We start from the raw sequence: 20207 nt of genomic DNA, 5'->3' as shown, positions 1-20207 counted from the left end.
AAAAGATAGCATCTCTAGCTGAGTAAAGTCCAGTCATTCAGCTGATCTAATTGCTCATGAGCGGGGGAAGGAAAATACAAAAGGACAAACTGCAGCTGCAAGTTCTAAGCATTTCCTCTAAACCCCCCCCCCCCCCACTGAGAGTTTGTGTAATCTGACCTACAGTATGCTAAAAAGGCTATTTGAAAACCTTGCCTCTAGCTGAACATGTGACTTACAGAGTACTAAAATGTAAACAAACTCCTCTAGCAAAAAATCTGAGCCAGTGCCCCTTTAAAGGGACAAACACTTATGAGCTATACTTTAGGTCTGTGCTTGTGGTCCCTTTAAATGGAGGCGGTCCCTTTCTTTTGTGTTCTGCTTCCCGTGCTCTGAAAAGATATGAAAAAAAAAAAAAAAAAAAAGAAAGAAACATCCAGCTGTATCATATTTCATTCAAACTGCAGTCATTCTGGATTGAGATATTTGTGTTGGCTCTAGGTTAACTCAATTTGATAGAAAACTTAAAAGCCCTTCTGTCCTTAATGTGAACACAAACTTCCAGCCAAAAGCTTCACAGTAAACTGATTACTGGCTCATAATGGTTCAAAGATCTGAGAAACTGAAGCTGGGACACACAAGGCAGGAAACAGATTGCAGGGAGAATACAGAGAAGCAGAACATGTATGCTACAAATGGGAGGACAGAGCAGTTCTGTGGGGAGCACAGACGGAGACTGGAGCTGTTCTGCCAGGAGGATGAGGCCTTTGTCTGTGTCCTGTGTGTTCCCAAACATTCCGGTCACAGTTTTGTGCTCCTGCATGAAGCAATCGGTGTGTATAAGGTAAGTTATACTCTTGATGGTTAACATTAGGTATTGGTTCCCTGTATGGAATGTGGAATGTAAAATATGTATTTTATATTTTTGATTTTTTATTTGTTAATGAATAGTGAGTACAATAAATAAACAAACAATACATATTTACCATTGCAAACTGGAAGCACAAAGGGTGCGTATCTTTTTCCTGCTCTGCTTATACACATGTATAATTATATACACACACACACACACACATTTATATATTTCAAATAAATCGGTGTATGAATTAGAATCAGTTTGGAAGCACGGGGCCTCTTCAAAGATTAGGAGCACTGCTCAAAAGAAATATGTGTGTCATTTTGGTCTCACACAGACTCTTTGGATTACTCTTCCAGTTACTGTGACCATTAGGTTATTTAATCTGATGCAACATAATGCATATTTGAAGGAAATTGGAGAACAGAATACAGTTGGAGTGAAAGTAAAAAAAAAAAAAAAAAATCAACAAATGATTAAAGGGACTCTGGTATAAACCTGCCAGATTACCTAAAGGTAAGCAAGCAATAACAGAAAGCAGCAAGGAACGCCCCACTGAGTAGACAGAAGTAGTATCACCTACAGAAAGGAGACGTTGCTACCTCTCTGCATAAACAGTGAGCCATTTGAAAGGGTGAGACTTGTAGTCTGGCAGTTGCCTTAGAGGATTAAGGAGCTGTTAATGAGATATTTTTTGTGGTCCAGTGGTGCAAGGTTTCATTCCCTCAACCTCCACTTCCTAACTGTGTGATTCTGAGCAAGTCATTTAACCAGACACCTCTCCTGGGTTTAGTCTGAAAAAGGTCTATGGAGATCAGTGGGCAATGTTTTACAACAAAATGAAACTGTTACAGAACCAATACCACTGACAAGGAAATAGCGTATACTGTTTTATTAGCCGCTTTCGTATAAACACTTCATCAGAATAATTACATTTAATCGACTAACCTCTTAAATATCTAGTACTAAACATGTGACCAATTAATTAATTAAGACAAAAATTGATACAAGTTAAAAGTAAATCACTTTAAAAACTCCTAAACAGTTATATTCATTCTTTTCATTTTGGTGAACTTGTGTGTTTCTTTAATGAAGCTGGACTCCGGTTCTTGAAGTTACTTTACGATAACAACTTGATGAAAAAAGAAATGCTTAGAAAAGAAATTATGGAGCTAGAGGCCTTCTTTACACAGTCTTTAGGAACTGTTAAGTTCTGTGAGTTTTTTGAAACTGTTTCCAAAGAAACGGAACAGTTTTCAATTGACAATACCAACAGAAAGCACCTAAAATTGTTGCGGGATGTTGAATCATATAAAAATAATTCTGCTTATATTAACTTTGGCATCCCTAACAAGTCAAACAGACTGGTTAACAGTAAAGGACAAGGTCATAATAAAACCGACAATGGACATTACTTTAAAAGTGTGAGCCAAACAGGTAGTGACCGTGGGTCTAACAATAATGTCCTAAAAAGGTTTGAACCAGGTTGTCCCTAGGACACCTTTTAGCAATAACGTCCATTTGGACAAAGGGCTGGGTGAACAGAATATTTTGGTAGATGATGAGAACTTTCCACCGCTGCCCTCAACGGAACTTTTGGACAAGAATAACACTGCTTGTTCCGCTGCAGTGACAGGGTCAGTACATTCAGCCCCTTTGCTAACTTCTGGTGCAGCGCCCAATCGAAAAAATCAAGTAGCAACTAAGACTGTTTCAACAAGAAGCCGAACTTTTTTGAGTTCCCAGTCTTCAGGGGACGAGACATAGGATCGATTAATGAACATTTTAGTATTATAAATTTAACTGACCATGTTTTTGGTATTGAGGAACTTGCAGTGTTAAAGTTGGGTTTAAATTTTATGCCGGACAGTAGGGCTAATTATGTGAGAACTGTTGTGGACATCAAAAAATATTCTAGGAAGTTAAACTTGCATTTTTTATTAAATGAGCTTCCTTCCACTCAAAATACTTTTGTAAAACCCTCTGTTTATTGTCCCAAGTTACATCATACCCTTAAGGTTTTTGAGGAAACCTGTATTCAGGATGTGGAGAGTCTATTGTGCCATCAGGTGAATTTTGTTGGTAATTTGTCAAAGGAAGAAAGGTTAGCTTTGAATAATTTACGGAAAATGACTGACAAATTCCGTTTTATGAAGAGTGATAAGGGCAACAATATAGTAATTATGACGAAAGTGATGTACGAAAAGGGCATGTTGGACCTTTTGGGCAATCAAGAGGAATATGAAACTATTCCTCTTTTTGAGATTAAACGGCAATACCGTTTAATCCAGTCTTTTTTATATGATGCTCTTATGAATGGGGAAATTTCTCTCGAATTATATGATTTTTGTGAGATTTACTACCCCAGGATAGGTGTACTCTTTGGGATTCCCAAAGTACATAAGTCTGTAGTTAGGCCACCTTTTAGACCAATTGTTTCGGCCCCCTATTCAGCTACTGAAGGAATTTCTTTGGTCCTTGATGCCATTCTTGGACCTGTGGTTGTAAATCAGCCATCTTTTGTTCAGGACTCCTGGCATTTCCTTAGGAGAATTAATCAATTTATCTGTACCCAAGGATTTAACCCTGAATTTCAGATTATGTTTACCCTGGACGTAATCTCTCTATTCACCTGTATCCCTCATTATGAGGGTGTAGAAGCTATCCGGGGTTTTCTGTCTACTAGTTGCCCTAATTTTAGCAATGATACAACTTCTATTTTATGTCGGTTACTGGAGGTCACCCTAGAAAATAATTTTTTTCTTTTCGGAAATACGTATTATCGACAGAAAAGAGGGGTGGCCATGGGTTCTTCAGCAGCTCCGGCATTTGCTAATCTGGTAATGGCCTGGTGGGAGAAACAATTTTTACCCACCTTGATGGATAAATTCAAAATTTGTCTTTTCTGTCGTTTTATGGATGATTTGTTTTTTATTATTGAAGGGGATTATACCACCATAGATCAATTTTTTACGGAAATTAACACCCTTTCTGATTATTTGAAATTTACAAAAGGATGTCAGGGACAAACGGTAAACTTTTTAGATGTGACTTTAAAATGGGATTTTATAGAAAATAGAATGCACAGTTCTATTTTTCGCAAAAAAACTTTTAATAATGGTTATTTGCATTATAAAAGAGGTCACCCTAAGTTTATTACTAACAACATCCCAAGGGGGCAATACATACGGGCGAGCCGTATGACTTCCAAGGACTCTGATTTGGAAACTGAATTTTCATTTATTTCATCCCTATTTATTAACAGAGGGTATGCAGTAACTATTTTGAGTAATGAGGCTGACTCTGTTATTAATAAGAGGATGGTAAATAAAATGGATACTAATTTGATGTGTTCATTGGAAATGAGCTCCGATTGTAGGGAGATACAAAATATTATAAGGAGAAATTGGGGCATCATAAAGGGTAACAAGGATATCTTTCAGGTTTTGGGTGAGAAGCCAGTGTTTGTTTCAAAGTGTGGTTTAAATTTAAAAAGAATTTTTGAGACCCAGCAGAATAGTGTCTCTAATTTAGTCACTCAGAGAAGGGGAATGTTCCAATGTAATAATTGTAATTTTTGTCGTTTCATTTCTACTGGACCCTACATTGGTCCCAGGCTGTGTAAATTGTGGAACCAGAATGACCAATAGGGAACTTAGAATCCGTATAAGGGAACATCTTTATAGTATTAAGTCTAGGGATGAAAGGAATGCCCTGTTCAAGCATTCTCTGAATTGTTCATCTTTCAAAAAATTTTTATTTTCCATATTAATTTTAAGAATTTTCTCCTACAAAGAGAGACCTATTGGCAAATTAAATTAAAGTCGGACAGCTCCCCTGGACTTAATGAGTCCATCAATATTAAATGTTATTTGAACCAGCGTAGGTTAAATGTAAATAAAACAGGACACTCTATTTTTTCCCATTTTTATTAGGTTTTTAAAGAATGAATATAACTGTTTAGGAGTTTTTAAAGTGATTTACTTTTAACTTGTATCAATTTTTGTCTTAATTAATTAATTGGTCACATGTTTAGTACTAGATATTTAAGAGGTTAGTCGATTAAATGTAATTATTCTGATGAAGTGTTATTTCCTTGTCAGTGGTATTGGTTCTGTAACAGTTTCATTTTGCCTTCTCGGACGTATTTATTTTATTGGTTGGACTTTTTTCTTTTGTTTAATGTTTTACAACATTCTTCTTCTCAAACTAAAACCATGTTCCCCATCAGCAGACAACCTGACATCTCTTTTCCTAAAGGTTGTTGCCAAATCCATAGCATACCCAGTCTCCCTCCTCTGTGAATCCACTGTCCCCACTCTGTGAAAGAAATTCCACACCATACCTATCCATAAAGGTGGAAACTCTGTAGAAATCTCTAATAATCGCTGAACTGCCATACTTTCTCCCCTCTCCAAAATTCTCAATCATTGTGTGCATAAACAAATCCTGTCTTATCTCACTCAAGAAAACCTCATCTCCCGTGCCCAGCATGGCTTCCGCCCCCACCACAGCACCACTACTGCTCTCATTTCTTTTACTAACTCCATCTCCCTAGCCAGAGATAAACTTTTGTCCTGCCTCTTCTTAGATCTCTCTAAAGCCTTTGACACTGTCTCCCACCCCATTCTCTTCTTCTCAACTAAACCTTTCTTCTCCTGCTATTTTCTGTTTTACCAGTTACCTCACTAACAGACAGCAATTTGTCAAATAGCTCTCTGCTCTTTCTCCCCATAAAAAATGGGAGTCTCACAAGCCTCAATTCTAGGCACCCTACTCTTTATCATCTTACTAACCAACTCCACACATGTCCTCAGTCATCCCCTCATACAATATGCGGATGACTCCACTATCATCACCATTGCTGGCAATCCCTCTGACCTGCTTACCCATAACTTAAACCTCTTTTAACCTCAGTGAAACTTGGCTTACTAACAACCAGCTCATACTAAACCCCAAAAAGACAAAACTCCTCCTATGTCTACCCAAATCTGTCCACCACGTTAAATCCTCTTTCACTACCTCTTCCCTTAACATCACTATCTCATCTGAACCCCACACAAAGCTCCTTGGAATAATCAATGACAGCCAACTTAAATTTGACCTCCATGTACACCACTGCATAAAGAAAACCCACCAAAAGCTTGGCCTACTTTACAGGAACAAAAAGTTCCTTACCCCCGACTCCAGAATTTCACTTACCCTGGCTTATCTTCTCCCTAACCTCTTCTACAGCTCTCAAATCCTTACTAACTTACAGTTCTCTCTACTGGCCAAACTCAAAACCACATACAACAAAGTAGCCAGATTTGCAGCCAACCTGCCACCAAAATCACACCACTGTCTTACTCTTCAAACACTCTGCTGGTTGGAGTTTCCTAACCAGCTCTTATTCATGCAATTTCTCATCATCCACACTATCCTAAACAAACCCTCCTGCCTTAGTATATCCTCACTTGTCTCCCTCTACAACCCACCAAGCTCTGTCAGAAGCTCAGATCAATGTTTCCTACAGATTCATAAACCTAAAAAGTCATGTGGACAAAATCTCCACAGCTACCTTCCTGCTCTGTCTTGCACTAAGCTTTCCATGCCCCTCAGAAATATGACCCAGCTCTCAGAAATTACCCATACAACACCTGGAGATGTTACTGCAATCATCCCACTTAAAATCTTCCTTTTACACAACAGTACTATCTATTGTAACTTCCAGTGTATTACAACAATAATCAAATACTGCTCAATATACGCCTCTCAACTCCTGCCCCCAGTAATCTGACACTAATTCACTTTCTCTCCTCTTCCTGTCTCTCTTACTTCCCCTCGCACTGTAACTTACTAAACTAATTGCTATGATTGTCATACTAGACCACCTATAACAATCCTTCTGTTAAACTAACTACTATGATTCTCATACCAGACCACCTATAACAATCCTGTATTTTTACCACTTTGCTCTTACCAACCTCCTTAATACTTACCACTTCTATGATATGCCTTATTTGCTGCAAATCTGGCTACTTTGTTGAGTTCTCTTACTTGCACTGCAGTTTGCTCACCTGTATAACCCATATGTATATACTTGTTATGGTATTAACAGTATGATACTTAACTCCTTTTCATTTTTTTACTTGCACAACTTGTACTCTGAATTTTTTCTTACTTGCATAATTTGCTCCGTGAATTTCCTACTTGTACAATTTTTATTTCTTACTTGAATAATTTGTACTGTTAATTATTATTGTATAATTTGTATTGTGGAGCTTTTCTCCACGGGCCTCCGCTGAAAGGGCCCAAGCTCCGACATACTACCCACTCAACAAATGTTAAATAAATAAACAGTACCCCCTCAGTGCGCAGTAGCAAGGCCCACCCAAACCCCACCCATTACCCAGCAGCAGATGACTTTGTTGTAAAGTGATGAATAAACATGTTGATATTTTTGTTCGTCTGCATGAATACTCATCTGGGATTAGCAGCATGTGGAAAGCCGATATTGCAGACTTGTTAGCTTACTAAAGTGACCCAGACCACAGTACTTATGTTTACGGAAACCTCTATGTGCATCTAATTAGAAGTGGCAGATCTGCATAAAATGATTAAAAACAGAGAGGCCTATCTGCTAACACCAAAATAATACCTGCTGTCCAACACCGAATGTTGTCTAAAGGAGGAGACAATTCTGAAATTGAAATTACTGAAGTGGATGGTAATCCACAGTAAAAATCCTTCTTCGTTAATTGAATCTTTATCTTGTTATTGGCATAATATCACACATTTGGTATAGGACTATAAAATAAAACATTAACATTCATTTACTTTTTGGTTTACTTATGAAGACCATGTTAAATGTAATGGAGTTAAACATTCAGAAGCAAACTGAAATCTCGCAGGAGAGTTTGGCATGCAGTAATTAACTGAACTTACTGCCATCCATACATTCAGTTTTTGTAAAAGAGTTGCTTTATGCAGACTTAAGAGTGGCAGTGGAGCAGGGCTGGTAAACACGTGCACAAGAATCCAGTTCTTAAAAAGTCCAGATTTTTTTTTTAACCTCAGAAAGTACATTCAGATTGCAGCTGCATCCGTATGTTCACAGGTGACCTTTTTCATCATTCAAAGTGTTATTGTAGAGAATTCTGTGAAACTTAAAACACTGTCAATTTGTCAGATGTAGCTCTTAGCTAGTGCATTTTGTTTTATCGCTGTTAGTGACTCCTTTCTTAAACAATTTATTTACTTTTTTCTTCCTTCGCTTTTTGCAGGGGGGCAGTGCCCTCCACACTCAACGCTACTTAAATATACCAACTCCAAGATCGCACTACATTGAATACTCATGATGTCACAAGCAAACCTGCATGGCATGTCAATCATGCATGCTACATCACAGCCACTAGGCATGTCAATCACTCTCGCCATGTCCATTCCTGCTCGAAACACCTAAGGGGGTACTGTTGTTAAACAAAGCCGATCAGTGCTCTACCCTGGAAAACAAATATAAATAAATAAATAACCTGAGAGTCTTGTAAATTAAGCCACAAAGCAGTGCACAACAGAAGCCTGAATTTGTAGTACCACTTAATATTCCCCTTAGTCTAAGTGAAGTAGCATATATAAATAGCAGGGTTATTGGAGGAAGTTTAGCACCCCACGACAGTGCAATGTGTGTGGGAGTAAGCTTGTCTTGGAAAACACTTTGCTAGTATTAAAATGAGTTTCAGTATTCGCTGTTTTCACATGAAATGACAGTTCAGTGGTCACATATATGGGGCTTAAAGGTCCTCATGTTTATACAGACAAAGCTTATTCCAAAGTGTGGTACACAGCATTAATGACGTCGTCATTTTGTGAATCTAGATAGTACAGTGGTGTTTTCAGAAGAAGTTCTCTCTGTAGACAGTGAAATACCATGTGGGTACTGAATGCAGTTCCAGAGTGCTCTGCATCCTAAGGATATAGCATGGATAGAAGTAGTTCATTGTTAGGTCTCTATTGGCAGTGGGATCCCATGTGCAGCAGTTTGTGCAGTTCTAGAAAACTCCTCATTTTAAAGACATAGATTGACAGGGGTAGATCAGAAAAAAAAAGGTAGCAGAGTGGTGCATGGTCTCTGAACTAGAAGTCAAATATGGAGAGGCAACCTGTTGATGCAGATGGTAAGTTACTGTCCGTGGTTTGGTGACTTGGATTCAGTTAATGAGATGGCCACCAGAGAGGAAGAGAGATGGGGTACCCAAGCAGCAAGACTCAATTCCCATTATTTGTTTGTTTTTGATTTGTTTGTTTATTTGCTTGCTTACTTGCTAGCCAGCCCTGATAGGGGTTGGGGTCTCATTTAGATACGACCTTGCATGGCCGGCCTTAGGCATAGGCGAACTAGGCAACCGCCTAGGGCGCCGTACATTCTAGCCTCATAAAGGGCACAAATCAACTGACTTAACTTACTTAGTTTATTTTATTACTTCGTCACTTTTCAGTTTCACCACCCATGCCCATATTGTAGCATTTGCACCCTCCCCCACTTCCATAGTCCAAAGCACGATTCTACAGCAAATAGCATGGCCCCCACTCTGTTCTTCCATCCCCCCCGCCGCATCTATGTGATGAGTGACAGTCTCACTGGCTACTGTTGTGATGCTTTCAAACCACTGACGCTACTGCTCCAGAGGTGGGCGCATCTATTGGCTTTCATTACTTCCTGAAACAATCTCTGGATGGACGTGCTTGAATCATCGTTGGCCTGGTTCTCCTCACCATGTGGGCTACACAGCGATTTTGGGGGGTATGTTTTGTGCCTGCCTGCTTCATTGCTTTTGATTGCCTTAAGGTAAGTTGGATGGATTGGATCAAATTATATATTTGCTCAGGCAGGCAGCATGCTTATGTTAGGGTCTGGGAAATCTTTGTAAGAGATAATTAATTAACCAGAAAATGAGAAAATAACGTTTCATGCTCCCAGGGTACATTAACATGCGCTTGCACATAAAAGCAGTAATTCAGTGTTTCGCATACAGGGTCAAGTGGAAATATCTTCTTAATATGATTCTTTGCATGCAGTGATGTTGGTGTCTGTTTGTAGCCGAGGTATTTTACTTGTTTTCTTTTCAGTGATGTTGGCATTAGTTTGTAGCCTAGGCATTATAGTTGTTTTATTTTCCGTGATGCTAGTGTTTACCATTGCAAGTTCTGAACATGCTGCAGGTACGCCCCCAAATAAGTTTAAGATTTTAGATTTTTAGTGATTCCTTAAAGGATAGACTAATGGCTTTGTGCAATGTATTTAGTCAATAGAAAACCCAGGAATCAAAACAGACTAACCGGAAAATCAGATCCAATGGAACCGGTCACAAGAAAAGTGTCTCCTCCAAAATAGCTTTATTTAGCGCTTTTGTCAGTATATAACAAATTACATTCTATGTTTTGGAGACACTTTTTTCTGATTGGTTCCATTGGATCTGGTTTTCCAGATAGTTTATTTAGTTACTGTCGTTTACCATGATTAAAATATACAAAAGCAAGACACTATATTGTTATTGGATGGGATAATCCCAGTCACTGAGCCATACATTTGAAAAAATAATGCTAGTGTTGTTTTCAGCCACTGGTTCTGTGTGTGGATGTACACAGAAATGATGACAGTCTTTTGTAAAGCTGGATGTAGTCTCCAAAGTAGGTGGTGCCAATTTTATGATCCTCATCTGAAATGAAATGGTGGTATTAAAACTGTCACAATATGTCGGTGTTCATGAAACAAGAAAGCTGAGAGTGAGGGATTTGAGGGGTGTGGGGCTGAAAAAGGGTACTCTACACGAATAAGGAAAGATGTGAACGTGAACCTAACAGCCTGCAACTGCATGCATGTAGTTCAGTTTTTTTTTTTTTTTCAAAATGCTGCTGTACTGTGTCCATGAGGTGTTGAAGAGAACATCTGCAGGCAGTTTGTAAGTGCTGTTATTTTTATTAGTCCTTTTTTTACCTGGCAAGACTCTCAAGGTAATCTATAGTGCGGATGTTTCTCAACAACTGTCCCTCATGAATCTTGCCAGGTAAAGAGCCAATAAAAATAAAGGTTCAGATACCAGGTTTCTGCAGTTGTTTTTGTTTTAAATGCTGTGTTAGGGTTAGGAAAATCTCCTTTTTACCGAAAGATAAAGTTACGCTAGCCAGAAAATAAAGTAGCATGCTGCAAGCATGCATTTGAGTTTTAATTTGTTCAGAATGCTGTTGTGCACAGAATCAGATGAGTTATCACTGAAGAGAACATCTGCAGGCAGTCAGTAATTGCTTTTATTTGTATTAGTTGTTTTGTTAGCTGGCAAGGCTCACAAGTTAATCTATAGTGTGGATGCTTCTCAACTGTACCTCGTGAAGCTTGCTAGGTAACAAAAGAACGAATAAAACTAAAGGTTCAGGTATCCACTTTCTCCAGATGTTTTAAATGTTATGTTAGGGTCGAGAAAATCTCCTTTTTGCTAAAAGATAATTAAGCTGCATGCATACACTTGAGTTTTAATTTGTTCAAAATGTTGTTGTGTGCCACTGAGATATCACTCAAAGAATGCAGTCAGTCAGTATTGCCAAAGTTGAGTTTCTTAACGCTCCCTGAACTGCATTTTGAATTCAAACTTGTACTTCTAGTACCATAGAGTTACAGTGCAGTTTTTTTTATTTTTATGGTTTGAGTCTGTTTTCTCACACTGCACCGTTTTTGTTGAGTTGCTAACACGCAGAAATTTTGTAACAAGCTGTTGAGATTCTGCTCTGCTTCGAGAATGACGTTACTGATTGTTTTTGATGTAGACTTACTGTACACGTGCTGTATTTACTATGTGTGATATTTGTACACCACAGTGCCTGGCTATTTAGTTGTTATTTTCCTTTTGAAGTTTTCTAGGGAAGTTAATCAGTGCAGTTACCTGAAAAGGTATTTGGTAGTGGTGGTAGGTTTCATAGATCACATGCTGCTGAAGTTAAAAATACCTATTGATTAAAACATAAATGAAAAATAATTGAATTTATTGCATTCTCGCCATAGCAAAGGAATAGCACTGTGTATCTGTGGGTCTGAGTGATGCTGGAGACATAATATACAGCAGTAGCAGTGAACTTTGTAAACATGGGGTAGAAGATTTCATGTTTTTACTATGTGACTTTATAAAATATATCAAACAGATGAATTTGTTTTCTATTTGTAGTACTCTGAGTGAATGTTCATTGTATCTCACAGCACTGAGTATTTCATATGCACTGGTTTATATATAAACTGATGACAACTTACCTTTTTAGCAGTGTTTTTGTCATTAATAAGCTCATTTATGCCTGTGGGCGTGCCCGTGGCTCAAATGGGGGTGTTCCTTGACTATGGTGTGGGTGGGGCTTAAGGGGCACCACAGCACTACTTCGCCTAGGGTGCCATTTCAGCTAAGGCCTGCCCTGCGACCTTGCACTGACAACAGAGCAGCTATAACCTGCAGTGGATGCATGTGTGCATAGCCGGCCTTAGGCATAGGCCAACTAGGTGGCCGCCTAGGGTGCCAGTCTAGCAGGGACACTTTTCCAGTATTTACTTGGTGTAGGTAGACCAGGATGGGGGCACCAGGTAGTGTGGTGAAGGGCACCATGGAGCCCTTTTGCCTAGGGCACCAGTTGATCTAGGGCCAATCCTGCATGTGTGGTAGCATGTGCATGCAAACCATATTAAAAAAGTTTCCTGAATGAAGTGTGTTGCCTGCATTCTTCAGGATAGAAAAAGAGAGGCCTACACATCTAAGAGACCACTATAGATGTTGATAAGAGGACTCAAGTTTTTCAATTAAAATACTTCAGCCTTGCTTTACATTGTATACATGGTGGGGAGGAAGAGGTTAGCCATAGCAAAAACTCAAACATTCTCAACTTGTCAGGTAGTTGTTATTCTAAGTTGCGCTTACCTGACATAACTAGTGCACTTCTATTTTCCCTATGTTTACTCATTGCATGATAAACTGAAAAGCACTGCTTAATAGCAACTGATCAAGAATGCATTCAGTTATCAAGTAAATAAGGCATTTTTGCAGCTGGGGGGAGAGCCCACCTTCCATTCCCCTTACTGTGGGAGAGTCTTCCCCTGACTTTACATATACTAACTCCATGGTCGTATAACAGTGGAGAAAGGTGAAACTTCATGTTTTGGAGTATTACAGTCTTACACAAATATCAGTCCTGTACACTTTGTGTCTGGGTTTTAATTTCAACCAGTTGTTCTCAAGCAGTTACAATCTGACCAACTACTCCACAGTCACCTGGTTTTGGGAGCAGAAATTATACAGCTTAAAATGGAGGTTTGATTAAAGAAGGCAGATAAGGGACAACAGCCTTTACCAAAACTTGATATTAACCGAGGTCATGTGGCTGCTGTATTGTAAGAGAACAGTTGCATGAGGACAAGAGGGCATAATCTGAAGATAAAAGCTGGGCTACTCTGGGAAGAGCAAAGAAGCATTATTTCACTGAAAGTGGGGTGGGAGAATGGTACAACCTAAGGAAATTAGCATTATAGCCAAAGGGTGGCATAAGAATAAATAAAACTGTTAAGTTGTGTAGGATTTGTAATATAATCCCCGGTTTATCCAGTAAGCAAAGACATGGACAAAGCAGGCAGGGTAATCGGTCATCATCTGACACGTGAATTGCTTTTTGATATCTGAATGACATGTAAATGATGACAAGAGGCCAAAGTATTTTATCTGAAGTACTGCTTCTTTCCAGTATTATCCATAACTCTCTCTTGGATATGTAGGCCTCCCTTTTCTGTCTTGAAGACTGCAGGAAGCACATCTCAGTTAAGAAATATCTTATCCCAAAAATCTGATCAGGGAAATTACTTTGTGTCTAGTTATCAAAACCACTCCATTTCCAGCAAGTAGTTTTTTGACCCACAGACCTGCCACCTGGTACTTTCCACTCTGAAAGAGCAAGATGGCATTTTGACCACTGCTGTTCTTTCCATGTGTCCCTTATGTAAAGTCTCATCAAACTTTTTAAGAGGGTCTCACTTACTGCCAAATAATATTTTACTTCTTAAATCATAAGTAACTTTTGAAATTAATTTTCACAAACCTGCCTTGTCAGATATTTTCTGGGCTTCTGTTGGTTTACTTATAAGGTGGTATATTACAGTGCATCTCTTTTGAATAAGGGGAATATACAACACTGATGTAAATATGTGGAGTAATACAAGTAGTTTTCTTTTATCTGAATGTCTACCTTCTCATATGTTCATCCTCTACTTGCAGTTATGTTGAGCTAAATAAGGGTCTGCTAATATATTAATAGAATTCTATATGGTTAAACTATTCTTAGTTAATTTGTTGTGTCTTATTTTTCACAACAGTTTCAGATCTGCAAAAGATAGTTCTTGGCTAACAGCTCAGGACAGCACATGGAAGCACTGAACATAAGTGACTTTATGCTTTATGTGTTGTTTTTAAGCATATATTTTCTGTAAGGGGGTTTTAAATTATGGAAAAAATAAATAATTCTGTAATATTAGTGATGGTCAAGATTTGTATGTGCACTTGCAGCTATCTTGATGGGATTGTTTGATTTTGCATAATTTCTTTGAATGTATGTAACAGAATCTTGATCAGAGTTGGTAACTTGGATATACATGGATGACAGACTTTATCAAACTGATTAAATGCTGAACATACCTCTCAACCTGTTAGCGTAATAAATCTGGACAAAGCTTAAGATAATGGGAGGCCCAAAAATAGGGACACATTTTAGATATTGCTCTTGTAAACGTAGGAACTTGCTAGAATAATAATATTTGTATAAGCTGCATTTTTCTGAAGGATATGAAGTCTGAAACTCAAGTGTATGTCCTTATTTAGTGACTTCAATCCTCACTGATTTGCCAGAAAACCACACATTTTATAAGGAGTAGAGGAAAAAAATGTGAAGCAAAATTCTGGACATTCTGCAAAAATCTGGATGGATGAGAGGTATGCTTCTGATAACTTGTAGTTTAAAATGATGTTTAGTGTGAGTGAGGTTAATACTGATATTAATGAAACATTTCATGATATTTGCACAGTTCTTTTCTCATGGAAGTTCTCCATGAACAGTTGATGAAAGTCATACAGGCAGTAGATTTCAAGATGAAAATTCAAGTGTGCACCTGCCTTTCCAAGATGACTTTTTGTACTGGGTGGCAGAATTATGGCCACTAGATGAAAATGATTATACGTGTAACAGAATGCAAAGTTAAGACTTGCATCCATAATATTATTAATGCTATCAGTTATTTCCTTATTATTTCAAATGTACTTAGCTAATTTCTGACCGTTTCCATTTTTTTTGAGTTTTGGCATGGGAAATAGTTCTGTACTGATAATTTGTTAGGACTGAAAATGATGATTAACACTATACTGGAAAATAAGTAACATTTGAGTGGTGATTAAATATGTAGCAGAATTTTTAATTAGGTTTGTATGGATTTGGGAGTATCTTGGATATTAGCATCATTATTAGTGTAGTAAGAATTAGGAATTTGAATAACAGAGTGAATAATACTTATACATTAAATTTAGAATGTATGTTAAAGGTTCCCTATACACTCAAGCGGAAAAGCAGAAGTAATTTCCTTAGTACTGTGGGATTAGTTTTGAACTCAAATCCAGTTCAGATGTTTTCATCTACTCATAACACAGCACAATATTGTGGTGGTACCTACAGCCACCCCAAGTTTAAAACAACCAAGAGCAAATAGGTCATTAAAAATAACTGTTAAGTGACCAATATCAGTTTCACTTATAGCAGTAGCCCCTTTTCTCACCAGGCAGTAATTTTCTAGACCAGTTTCAAATGCAGAAAATCACTGCAGCAGTACTTTTAAAATCATACTAGTCTACTTAAGAAAAGAGCAAATGGGTAAATGTCACTACCCAGTGGTTGTAGAATTAGATTTGGGGTCAAATCCTTCAGTTCAGTTCAGGTAGGTCTGTCTAGTTGCAGCCCAGTATAACAGGGCCTTCCACTACTCCCAAGTCATGAGTGAATGTAAGTTGTCACCTACAGAGAGCTAGTAAGACAAATGAAAGGTGCCTGAAGGTTTGATATTGTGCTCAGTTTTATAACTGAATGTGGGAGTTTGTTTATGAGGTGTTGCAGTATAAGTCACTCCTCCTTCATTATGTAAAGACTCCTCTAACAACTAACTGCGTGATAAGTTATTTTCACTAACATTTAACTGACCTCTGCAACACAGTGTTAGGACAAAAGAATTATGGGAAATGACCAACATTAAAAACTTCAACATCTCTAAGTGTGCAGCCTAGGTAATACAGGCTGAGGCAAAAATCCTTTCTGAAACAGTGTGATATTGGAACAGCAACAAAGTGGTAAGGCCTTCATCATCTGTGGCAGGAAAATAAGTTTGTTTGTTTGTGTCTTTCGGCTTTTCCCGTTTAGGGGTCGCCACAGCGGAACTCCGGTCTGCTAATGATTGGCAGTAGATTTTTACGTACTGGCTTGCCGGGCCTAACGCACAACCTTCAACAAAGGAAGGCCCATTCACACATGTCGCTACACAGAAGACGCTCTATCTGAGAATCGAACGGGCAACGTCTAACTGTGAGGCGACAATGCTACCGCTGCACCACCACCACAGTAACTCTGTGGCAGGAAAATAAGTGTTCATGAAAAAATTGAAAGGTACCGGAAGGCTTTAGAATACAAAGCAACACCTGGGTAATGGCATAGGGAGAAAAATATCTCTTTTAGATCAACAACATTGGAGGGTGGAGTTTCCTTTACTGTTTTTTTTTTTTCTACAGCAAATGTTGCTTCTAGCTTTATATGTGTTGTGTTCCTTTTATTCTATATGGATACTAAGACCAGAGCACTGAAAATATAAGAATGCATAACAGCTGCCTGTTCAGAGAGATCTGCTCATTTTTGCTGCATAAGCAGCAAATAACTTAATGTTGACAAAGCAGTGACTCACAGTACCTATGCAAACACAGCACCAACATGAACAGTACAGAATTAGAAACTGGTATACTGTTTACCAAAGGCATCAACTGAAGTTGCATCATAACAAGAGAGAGTATTGTGTTTCGGTACTAAGACCAGAGCACTGAAAATATAAGAATGCATAAAAGCTGCCTGTTCAGAGAGATCTGCTCATTTTTGCTGCATAAGCAGCAAATAACTTAATGTTGACAAAGCAGTGACTCACAGTACCTATGCAAACACAGCACCAACATGAACAGTACAGAATTAGAAACTGGTATACTGTTTACCAAAGGCATCAACTGAAGTTGCATCATAACAAGAGAGAGTATTGTGTTTCGGTACTAAGACCAGAGCACTGAAAATATAAGAATGCATAAAAGCTGCCTGTTCAGAGAGATCTGCTCATTTTTGCTGCATAAGCAGCAAATAACTTAATGTTGACAAAGCAGTGACTCACAGTACCTATGCAAACACAGCACCAACATGAACAGTACAGAATTAGAAACTGGTATACTGTTTACCAAAGGCATCAACTGAAGTTGCATCATAACAAGAGAGAGTATTGTGTTTCGGAAGCCCAGCTTATGATACAGTCAGTGATGTAGTTTTAATGTTGTATACATTATCCACCAGGAGTAGCGTATGTTGCTGTTATATCACTCATGAAGCACTGTGCTTAAGCTATAGCACAACAACGTCATAAATGTGCTGACCTACCCTGACAGGCTGAAGATATTGTAACTGAGTACTTGCCCCAACATGGCAAGATTCTGTTATTTTGTGATTGTAGTCACAGAATATTAAATCTGTACTATATGGAAATGATTACTGTTGCAAAGTAATGGCTAATAAGTTTCTAAAGTGCATTGCAGATGTATCAGCCTAGCTGCAATGATAACACAATCCATAAACTCATGGAGTATGTGATGTAGCTGTGCTCCCATGCGTTATGATCACACTTAATGCCATCCAGAAATGTGGCATATGATGCTGTGCTCCCATGCGTTATGATCACACTTAATGCCATCCAGAAATGTGGCATATGATGCTGCACTGATGTGAACTTTACCTTCATGTATGGTCAGACCTTGGATCCAATGAGCCTTTGTAAAGGAGAATGGACAGTACTGCTCTGTGCTGGATATATTGTGTTTAAGTCTGGTTCCTTGTATGCATCGTGTACTATTACACTGGAGACTGCCCAGTGCTGTGGAGCTGTGCATCATGTTGCGTTATGGCTGGTTTCTTGTATGCAACATGTACCATTACACTGGAGACTGCACAGTGCTCTAGTGCTGTGCAGTCTAACTATAGATCTGGGTTTTACCCAGTGGGCCTTCTACACATTTGCACTATAGGATGCATAGAGCTGCTGTTTGTTGTGCACCCTAACTATAGAGCTAGGCATTGCCCTATGGGTCTTGTACACTTTTGCACTATAGGGGACACAGTGCTCCAGTGCTGTGCACTCTAACTGTAGAGCTGGGTTTTACCCCATGGGCCTTGTGCACCTTTACAATATAGGGCGCACAGTAACACAGTGCTCTGGTGCTGTGCACTCTAACTATAGAGCTGGGTTTTCCAATGACCCTTCTACACTTTTGCACTGTAGTATATAGTGCTGTTGTATGCTATGCAGCCTAACTATAGAGCAAGGCATTACCCTGTGGGCCTTGGACACAGAGATCTAGTGCTGTGCACTGTAATTACAGAGATGGGTTAATACCACATGGTCTTTATGCACCTTTGTACTGTAGTGCACACAGTGTTCTGGTGTTGTGCACTCTTAACTGTAGAGCTGAGTTTTACTCTATGGGCCTTGTGCAGCTTTGCACTGCAGGGCACAGAGTGCTGCTGTATGCTGTGCACCCTAACTAGAGAGCTGGGAACTGTCCCATGGGCCTTCTGCACATTTACACCATATGGCTCGTATCACTACTGCATTCTGCATCCTGTTGTACTGCATACTACTTTGCAAACTGTCATAAGTTCATAAGTTGGTACTAGGCTAATGGCCCTAGGGCCTATACAAGCCTAGCCGTAACAATTCCCTGGCTATTTCTTCCCAGAATATGTATTTCCCTGGTCCCCTGTCTAGCAGGGTGACTGATGTGATCCCTGGAGCAAATTTTCTGTCTCCTATCCAATCATCAAGGTTCCTTTTGAAAAGGGCCAAAGGGGCGCTCAGCTTGACATGTATGGGCAGTCTGTTCCAGAGTCTGGGGAGTCTCTGGGTCTGGAACCTGTCCCTCCAGCATGTTTTATTCATTGTGATGACTCGGTTTAGAACCCTGGAGCATGTGGCTCTGAGGGATTGGGATTTCTTTAAGTGGAGCATGTCCAACAGCTCTGGGTTTGACATGACCTTGTATGTTAAGCAGAGATTGCCTCTGAGTAGGTGATATGTGACGGAGTATAGCTGGAGTTTTTTTAGAAGGTTCGCATAGGGCATCTGCTTTAGGCCTGTGATTCTTTTAGTGAGGTGTTTCTGTGGCCTTTCCAGTTGTTGCAGATGTCTTGTGGGATACATACCAAATGGGGAATTGTACTCTATAATGGGTCTAATGAGGGATGACTACAGTGGGACAGTGACCTTTTTTTCTGGATGAAAAGCCCTTGGTGATAAGGTGTGCCACATAGAAGGATTTCCTGACTGTTGTGGCGATGTGGTTATCAAAGTTGAGACCACTGTCCACCTGTGTCCCTAAGTCCCATATCACACTTCTGGTGTTTAATGTACTGCCACTTATGTGGTAATTCATGGGTATATGTTTTTCCCAAAGGGGATAACTATACATTTCTTGGCATGTAGCTTGAACCCATGGCTCTGGCACCAAGCATCTGTTTCTGTAAGGCCCTTTTGTAGAATATCCACATAATTTGGGGATTCACTAATGGCTCCCAGTTTGCAGTCATCTGCGAGATTTGTTAGCCAGAGTCCCTTAATGCTGGCCTGTACTTCAGAGAAGTAGATGCCAAAGAAGAGCGGTCCCAGGACTGAACCCTGAGGTACTCCACTTGTCTGGAGCTGGATCTGAGTCGGCTACTCTTACAGTGTGGGTTCTGTCAGTAAGCCAGTTGGCAACCCATCGGGTGACATAGGGATTAATGTCCAGCTTACTAAGTTTATCTATGATTCCAAAGTGGGGGATGGTGTTGAAGGCATTGGTGAGGTCTAGATAGGCTGTGTGGACCACCTTACCCTCATCCACAGCTCTGGAGACTGATTTGAAGAAGTCAATCAGGTTGAGGATACAAGATCGGGCCTTTACAAAACCAAACTGGGTGGGGTCCAGTGTTTGAAGGTTGCCAGTGTCATTGTTTATAAGTTCCATGATAATGCGTTCCATGGCTTTACAGATCAGGCTCATCA

At 39.3% G+C, this 20207-nt stretch overlaps 1 protein-coding gene across 1 annotated transcript in view; it reads left to right on the top strand.

Annotated features, from left to right (window-relative positions):
* Positions 1–309: 309 nt before the first annotated feature.
* LOC122813891 (zinc finger protein 436-like) overlaps positions 310–20207 on the top strand; it is a 107999-nt gene continuing 88101 nt past the window's right edge. Inside the window, exon 1 of the mRNA XM_044086434.1 lies at positions 310–823. Coding sequence (XP_043942369.1) covers positions 581–823 — 243 coding nt within the window. The 5' untranslated portion in view covers positions 310–580. The remainder of the gene's footprint in view (positions 824–20207) is intronic.

The sequence above is a fragment of the Protopterus annectens genome, chromosome 10.part0, assembly GCF_019279795.1.
Source record: "Protopterus annectens isolate FY-2018-M chromosome 10.part0, PAN1.0, whole genome shotgun sequence".
In the NCBI taxonomy this organism is placed as follows: domain Eukaryota; kingdom Metazoa; phylum Chordata; order Ceratodontiformes; family Protopteridae; genus Protopterus; species Protopterus annectens.
Note: the sequence above shows the minus strand (reverse complement) of the source record. Positions and strands in the feature narration are given on the sequence as shown.